Source organism: Phaseolus vulgaris, chromosome 11 (genome assembly GCF_000499845.2).
Source record: "Phaseolus vulgaris cultivar G19833 chromosome 11, P. vulgaris v2.0, whole genome shotgun sequence".
In the NCBI taxonomy this organism is placed as follows: domain Eukaryota; kingdom Viridiplantae; phylum Streptophyta; class Magnoliopsida; order Fabales; family Fabaceae; genus Phaseolus; species Phaseolus vulgaris.
In genome coordinates, this window is record NC_023749.2 from 26,794,576 (window position 1) to 26,803,357 (window position 8,782).

An 8,782-nucleotide genomic window follows, 5' to 3' on the forward strand; every position below is an offset into this window, starting at 1 on the left:
GGCCAAGTAGAGTCCGCCACTCGGGTGTTGCTAAGAGGCTTGAAGAGAAGGCTAGAGAAAGCCAAGGGATCGTGGGCTGAAGAGGTACCCCGCATAGTTTGGGCATACCACACCACCGAGCAGTCAGGAACCCACGAGACCCCGTTCAGCTTGGTCTATGGATGTGATGCAATGATTCCAGTGGAAATCCAAGAGAGCTCGCCGAGGTTTCAGAATTTCGTGGCAGAAGATTCGAACGAAGAAAGAAGGTTAAATCTAGATTTACTGGATGAGGTCAGGGAGGAGGCAAGGGTAAAGGTTGAGGCAGTGAAAAGGAGGATTGAACGAAGGTATAACTCGAAGGTAATGCCAAGGCAATTTAGAGAGGGCGACCTGGTGATGAGGAAGGCTCACCAGTACGAGATGAAAAACAAGTTATCGCCTAAGTGGACAGGACCGTTCAGAATAACCGAGGCGCTCGGGAACGGCGCCTACCGCTTAGAGACATTGGAAGGAGGGGCGATTCCTCGCACTTGGAACACCACACACCTCAAGTTATATTACAGTTAAAGCTTTGTAAGTAAAAACGAACATGAAGAGATTTGCAAGCTTTCTGTCAAAACAGTTTGAAGGGGGCACTCTTTTTTCCCTAAGCAGGGTTTTTAATGAGGCCACCCAATAAAGAAGAGTTTTCAAAGAGTTTAAAGCTTCTAAGATTGCATGCTTGTTGTTTCGAAAATTTTAGGAAAAAGACCTTATCACTCGTACGTGATTCAAGGCAAGTTTAAAGTTATCCTACATGCTTTCTAAGGAAGAGTTTTAAAGTCCCATCGCTTTTTGGCGATGGGCGGCATCAGAAAAAGTTTTAAAGTCCCCAACGCTTTTCGGCGATTGGCGGCATCAGTTAAAGTTTTAAAGTCCTCATCGTCTTTCGGCGATCAGAGGCACCAGCGACGACTAAAGACCTCAGCGCTCTCGTGCGTTTGGAGGCAAGAAAAGAAAAGACCTCCTCGCCCTCAAGCGAGTGCAGGCGAGAAAGAGTAAAAGACCTCCTCGCCCTCGAGCGAGTGCAGGCGAGAAAGTGAAAAAGTCCTCAGTGCATCCAGGGGAGAGGAGATGTACACCCTGGGCAAGTTGAGGCACCAGATAAAGTCCTTCTCGCCGTTGAGCGAGTTCAGGCAAGATAAAGTCCTTCTCGCCGTGGAGCGAGTTCAGGCCAGATAAAGTCCTTCTCGCCGTCGAGCGAGTTCAGGCAAGATAAAGACCTTCTCGCCGTCGAGCGAGTTCAGGCGAGAAAAATTCCTTCTCACCTCAGAGTGAGTTCAGGCAAGATGAACTGAAAAGTTAGGGGTGTTCGTGACCTTAAACGGCGGGAAGGGGAGGAAAACGCCTTTCCCCCTTTAAGTGAGACATCAATATTGACTTAATAAGACCAGAGAAAACCTCCACGCCTGTAGGCGGTGGGAGGGCAGATAAAATCCTTCTCGTCCTGAACGAGTTCAGGTATGGCGTGAAGGGTGAAAGAGGTTTAAGAGATAGCTAAGGTAGGTTCAAAGAGAACACCTCGCTATCCAGCTCTTTGTTCTGAAACTCAGGGGAGTAGAGAAGGATCTGAAAGGCGCCTCTACGCCAGATGAGGGAACAATAGTCGAGCGATGAGGGCAAAGAAAGCCTACATCGCCAAAACCCTACGACGATCAGAAGAATACCAGGCAATGACGAGCGTAAAAGCTAGCCTTGCCGGGCAGATCAGGTAAACTGTATTGTGATACAAGTTTAAGTTAAAACCTGCTGCCTAGTAAGTAACTTATTGCCTTAAGTTTGCAAGCTACGTTAAATGTCACCGTTTGAAAGTTGGTAGTTGCTCATATTTTACTTTGAGTTAACAGTTCGATAAATTGTTATGAGATTAACAGTTTGCTCGAGTTCAAAGCAGTGAACAGTTAAGCCTGAAGAATCGCTAAGTCAATTTGTTTAAGCGAGTTCTACCGGTTATGTTGGTTAACCACACAGCGAGTAAGAAGAGTTTGAGGCACGGTATTAGACAACAATATCTTAAGCAGAAGGAGTTACATAAAGCAATGTCAGTTCAAATACATAAGAAGAAAAATTACATGCAAAGTTCGTACAAACAGAAATAAGCGCCAAGTTTCAAAAAACAAGTAATGGAGGGAGGTGATTAATCTTCAGAGGGCACGATCTTCCCATCCACCACTTCGTTGCAGATTGACACCATGGAGAGATCGAGCTCGCAATATTGACTCGAGACTTGCTCCAAAGCGGCGTCGAACCCGGTGGAAATGACTTGGGCGGAGCTTTGCTCGAGCTCTTGAGCCTGCTTCTTCAGCTCGTCATTTTGCTTCTTCAGTCCTTCGTTTTCTTCACGAGCCCGAGCAAGCTCTTCAGCAGCTTTCTTGTTTTCCTCCCGAGCCTGGGCCAGCTCTGCAGCAATCCTCGCGTTTTCCTCTTGAGCTTTGCCGAGCTCAGCCTTTGTGTCGTCCCTCTCTTTCTCGACTTTCCCGAGGAGCACCTCCCGATCCGCTGACCTCTTTTCAAGGTTCTCCACCTTGGCCGCATCTGCTTTCATTGCAGCCTCCAAGTTGGCCACCTTGAGCCTGTAAGGTACCAGCTTGCTCTCCAACTCGATTTTCTCTTGGGCTTGGAGGTGCAGTTTTTGGCGCAGATCAGAGGCCTCCTTACGCGCGCCCCTTAGTTCAGTGCCCATGGCGTCCTCCAGCCTTGAATGGTCAATCTCCGCCATCATCAAGTTGCAAGAGAGTTTTTCCGCCTCCATCCTTATCAGGCGGTTTGCCTCCTTGAGCGCTTCATTCTCATCTTGGAGTTTCTTTATTGAGTTCTTCACAACCCTCGTTATGATTGAGGGGAGATCCTCTGCCATCATCTTCAGTTTGGCTGTGAAGGGTCCCCAGAGCTCTTCGATGGAAGGGGGGAGGTTTGTAGTTGTTGCTGGTGGAGGTGCTGGCTGACTTTCACCACCACCCTCTTGAGTTTGAAGGGCGAGGAGGGCTTCTTGGCGTGGTGGTGAAGTCGGAGACTCTGTGATCAGGATCGGCGAGTTATGGCCACCTTCATCTCCTCCTGGTGCAGCCCCAGCGATAGAGGCGGTTGAAGGAAGACCCTCTCCAGCAGATACAAATGGCGTGGAGGCGCTTGGAGGGTTCTTAATAAAATTGGGCTCGTTGCCTTCACCCGCAGGGGGCGCGACAGCCAAGGGCGTTGCTTGGACTGGTTGAGTTGGAGCCGGAGGTGAAGGCGGTGTTGGGGTGGGGAGTGCAGGTGGCGAAGAGGGAGCCACCCTTGTCCTCTTGGTAACGAGGCCGTCCTCGGTGGTCTCTTCATCCTCTTGTACCACTTGGGGAGTTTTTTTTTTGGCTTCCTCAAGATCAGTTTTTTTCGTTGAGTGGCGGGTAGTACCCCGGAAGAGGTTGCACCTTGGGGGGGAGTTTTGCCTTGAGCAGCGGCGATTGTTGGGTTTAATAGTGCCAAAGTTCAAGAGGGGGGGTGAATTGACCTTTTAAAACTTTCTCGCAGAAACAATGTTTAACCCAGTTTTACAGAAAATAAATCGATTTATGTGAAAATGAACAGATTTATTTCAGTACTGTTTTTGTTTGAAACGCTTTTAATACAGCAAGGTTAATCACAAGACTATGCAGATAGATTTTCCAGATGCACACACATAGATATCAGATTTGAAAAACAGTGAAACACAAAACAGCAAGCTTCAATTTCAAGCAAGTGATTAAGGTTTAATTGATAGCATGCTAATTAATTGAGTGACCTTTGCAAACAACCTGTTCCAGTGGCTTTCAACAGACTATGAGTGTTCTTCTTGATGTCAAGCAATTTTCCAAAAATTAAGAACAATGGATCACAGAACAGCAAGCTTCAACTTTAAGCAATTGTTTAAGGTTCAAATAATAGCTTTGACAGTTTCTTGAGCAACCTATCACAGTCAATCTGTTCCAATGGCTTTTAGCAGATTATATATGTTTTTATCAGATTCAAACAATTTTTTCAGAAATCAAGAACAGTATGCACAGTGCCCAGAAAGAACAGATTTATTTTCAATTGAACAGATTTATTTCTTTACTGTTTTATCAATTATGCAGAAACGAAATTGCAGAGAGTGAGAGAGAATGAACACAAGCAGTTATACTGGTTCACTCAACCTGAGCTACATCCAGTCTTCACCAACAACAGGTGGAAATCACTAAAACACAGTACAACCAAGTACAATTCCCACTGTTCTTGAAACCTACAAGAACTTAGGTACTCTTGCTGAAAAAAACCTATTTCAGCTCACACACACACACTCTCCAAGAACACCTATCAAGAAGAGTGTTCAACCAAACTATTACAAGAAATGAGAAGTGAAACGACTACACCTGATTGAGGATACAAAGATCTCCCTTAAACCAGTAGGCAAGATTGCTAGAACAGTAGCTGCACCTCACACCAAGCTTTGTGGAACCAAACCAAGAACAAGCACTTTGTGATTTTCGAAATCTTTGAAGAACAAATGCTAATCCTTTGTAAACACTTAACTCTCTGCTGTCAAAACTTGTTTTTGCAAATGTATGAATTGGTGTTAATCTCATAAACAAGTTTGCATTTTATAGAAAGCCAACTTATAACAGATTTTTGAAAAACAGTTAAAGCTGTTATAAAATGAACAGATTGAAAATAAAATGAACAGATTTATTTTCAAAAGCAGTTAGAGAATTTGTTAAGTGAGGAGACTTAGTCAACCATTCTGGTGCTGAGATAAAACTGAAAAACGTTTAAGCTTGACATGACACCAGAGACAAAAAGAATCTATTCATTTACAGATGAACAAATTCATTTTTCAAAACGAAAACAGAGAAAGTTTAACTATTTAAAACTTAGTCGTTTTGAAAAGAAGAAGACTTAGTCAAAATACCTGATGCACAAAATCTAATTTTTACAAGATTTAGCCAAAGCATCAGTGTAAAAAATGAATCTGTTTATTTAGAAAAGAACAGATTTATTTTTATGCAGTAAACGTGTTTTTGTGTAAAACATGTGAAAAACAGTTTAAGAAAACTTATGCTTGTTCTTATCACATGGCCAGTGGTTATGAGGTGAGTTACTCAGCAAAAAGCCCACTCTTAGACAACCTCTAAGCACTACCTAAGACATACTTAAAGCAAAGCAAAAAACAAATGAAATGTACATAAGTCTTCATCAAACACTACACATAAGTCTACATCAAACACAATCTTGAAGGGGCAGCAACCATCTTTAACAATCTCCCATCTTCAACAGCGATCTCCACCACCGAGTTGGGCACGGTTTGAGAACCCGCCGCCAACTTGTGAGATCGGGCGATCGCCCTCAGTTCAGCTAGTTTACCTTTGCCCAACATGAAGTCTGCACAGGGTAGAAAATAGATGAGTAAGCACAAAAGCAAAAGCAAGATATACAAGTATATGCACGAATAACGCAAGCAGGTGGCACACGGATTCAAAATCAAGGCCAATGCAGAACAAGCAGAACGCCGAAGGATGGAATGGTAGGAATGCTGAGTTAGTTCCAACACAAAACAAGAGTCTTGGTGCTGGAGAAAAGGCTAACCTATGTGAGCTTCAAGTTGGCCCTCGAAGAACTCGAAGGAGATAATTGAAGCGGTAGGGAAAATGATGTTGGCAGCTGCTACGCTCTTCCAGAAAAGGCAGAGATCTTTGTCTAGCTCGCCCATGTTGTCAGGACTCCTTAGCCTCCTGAAGCATTCATTGGAGTCTTTGTTCCCCTTGTGTACCCAATACAAGGGGAAACCGTCGAACAGTGAGGGATCTTGCTCGTTCGGGCGCACCTTGATGAACTTCCCTTTCCAGTCTTTGTAAGATTGCTGGAAGATCGAGAGGATTGACCTCCCAGCAATCCCGTTTAAGCTAATCCAGAGGCGGTCTCTGGGATTCTTAGCCTCGAACAGGAAAAGGAAGACATCTACTGAAGCCGGCAGCCCCAGATGTGCGCAGATGATTTGGAACGCCCTTACGAACGCCCAGCTATTGGGATGAAGCTGGGCGGGGGCGATATCGAGCTCAATTAGTAGCTCTCTCTCGAAGCGAGTAAAGGGAAGTCTGAGCTTCACTTTCTTGAAGAAGGTGGCGTAGAGGAAGCAGAACGACTCGCCGTTGTTTCCTTTGTCGTCCACACAGATCGGCTCGTCCGGGAAGCAGGGCAGCACGGCCACTTTGCTATCATGTTCCTTGTGGAAGGAGAGGTCGGACTGGTCTCCTTTCCTTAGCCGGAGCACGCCCAACTCCGTGTTTATTGAAGAAGTCTCTTTTAACAAGAGTGGGGTGGCCCAAGGATAGAAGTCCTTGTTGTCTTTTGGAGGCAAGGAAGCCTCTCCGGCGACTGGCGGGGTTGCCTGAGCGAGGTTGGCGTGAGAAGTTGCAGGCCTCTCAGCCTGGGTAGAAGGAGCACCAGATGCTCGTGGTGGGTTACGCGCTGGTGGAGGATTTGCCCCAGGAGCAACCCTACGCGCTTGGGGTGGAGGGTTTCGCGACGAAGAAGGAGGGTTTGCGGTGGATTTTGTGTGAGCCATCGCAGGAACTGCAAAGGAAAATGAAAGGGATGAAACAAAGCCAACAGAACGACTCGATTGAGAACGAAGAAGACAGAGCGAATGAACAAGAGTTCGCTGGGATGAACGTGATGAAGAACGAAGCCCTAAGCTACGAGAGAAGGAGAAAAGGAAAAAACAGCCCACAACGTATGCTTCAGGCAGATAATGGATGATGTGAATCGGTTAAAATGCAGCAAATATCAATAGAAGAAGTAAAAGGGGTACCTTTTGATGATCGGATGAGCGTTGAAGAAAGTTGGAGATTAAGAGAGTTGAGAAGCTTCGTGGGTTCGCAGAAAAAAAACTTAGAACGTTTTGATGGTGCGGAAAGATGATGGAACAGTGGAAGTGCAAGGGGTTTAACGGTTTTTTGAATGTTTTCGGAAGCGCAAGCGACAGCTAAGGATGACCGTTGATGAAGCCACGTGTCGAGCTATTGGAAAAAGGGGTTTGGTGGAGCGTTAGGAAAGCAGAGGGTACACACGTTTGGAATTCCGTGCCAGCGCCACGTAGATCGACGGTGATGTGACCACTTAGTCTTTTCGCTGGACAAGTCTTCGCTTAAGACTGGGGGCTTGTGTACCGACCAGGTAGTCGGGAGTGATGACGTGGCAACAAGCGATGATATAGGCGTGTTGAACGGAACATCTGGCTGATAGAAGGGAAGGAAATCGGGAAGTTTGTGTAGTCGCCAATCGTTAAGTTGGCGTGCTCCGATCTCTAGCATATCTAAGCCGGCGGTCACCAGGCTTGTGTGGTAGTCGCCGTATGCGAGCTTAGGCGACCAAGTGATCAGAGATCGCCGAGAGGGGGACATCGCCAAAAGATCAGGAAGGCTTGTTCGAGGCTTCCAAAGAGCACGAGTATGAAGGATGAAGTTATCACATGATCATTCCCTAGCAGAGGTTGAGGCTAGGGAACAGTTTACCAGAACAGACACGATGAGCAAGTAATGCAGATCGTGATAGCGGCAGGCGAGACCACAGTGAAGGTGTGTATGGTGACACCCCGTGCTCGCCATTAGAAGAGATCGCGCTCCAAGGCAGCTATGCACCGAGTTTCTTCTCACCTGAGTAACTTAGTCGCACAACCTGAAGAGTAGAAGTGGCGCTCAAGCAGAAGACGTTCCAGATGGTGACGTGTACAGCTGGATGCGAGCCACGTGTCCAGAGGTGTAACCGTCAGGAGAGAGAAAATGCACAGGTATATAAGGAACTCTTAACAGATTCTGAGGTACGCACGTTTAGAACACTTCTTTACGCTTTGAGAACACTTGAGTACGCTGAGAGAGATTTTGCACGGTTCCTTGAGTTCTTAGCTTTTCTCTCTTAGAGTTTTGGTGATTCCGTTACTGACTTGAGCGTCGGAGCGCGATCGGCCGCAGCGGCGCCACTCTGTCTTTGCAGGTTCTTGAGGAGAATCGAGGTGCGAAGGACGGAAGCTAGCGTGGTGCAAAGTCGATCCAGAGGGAGGTACCTTTGACGTGGCGAGCCTTTTGCGCTCTGGTCAACCGGCAGGATCATCTTCAAGTTGAAGAAAGCTTTGTATGGACTGAAACAAGCTCCAAGGCAGTGGTATGAGAGGCTTAGCAACTTTCTGCTATCTCATGGATATGAAAGAGGAATGGTAGACAAGACTCTCTTCATCAAGAAATCAAATGCAGAAATAATTCTTGTGCAAATCTGTGTTGATGATATCATCTTTGGTGCTACACAAGATAGATTGTGTGAAGAATTTGTGGCTGCAATGAAAGGTGAGTTTGAATTGTCTATAATGGGAGAACTATCTTTCTTTCCTGGATTGTAGGTTAAGCAAACGAAGGATGGGATCTTCTTAAGTCAATCAAAGTATTGCAAGGAGATTCTCAAGAAATTTGAAATGGAGAGTTGCAAAGAATCTAGCACTCCAATGCCATCAAGCTGTTACATGGATGCGGATGCTCTGGAAAATGTGTAGATCAAACAAAATACATAGGATTGATTGGATCTTTGCTTTATCTAACAGCTAGTAGGCCGGATATCATGTTTGCGGTGTGTCTATGCGTAAGATATCAAGCAAATCCTAAAGAGTCACACTTCAAAGCTGCAAAAAGAATTCTGAAATATCTCAAAGGAACATCATCTGTAGGATTATGGTATCCTTCTTGATCCTGCCTGTTGACCGGAACGCTGGAAACTGCTTCGT

At 45.8% G+C, this 8,782-nt stretch overlaps 1 protein-coding gene across 1 annotated transcript; it reads right to left on the reverse strand.

Annotated features, from left to right (window-relative positions):
- Window positions 1-2,158: 2,158 nt before the first annotated feature.
- Window positions 2,159-2,878, reverse strand: LOC137838318 (uncharacterized). The gene has a single exon (XM_068647568.1). It carries the CDS (start codon window positions 2,876-2,878, stop codon window positions 2,159-2,161), a length of 720 nt encoding a protein of 239 aa, XP_068503669.1.
- Window positions 2,879-8,782: the final 5,904 nt, after the last annotated feature.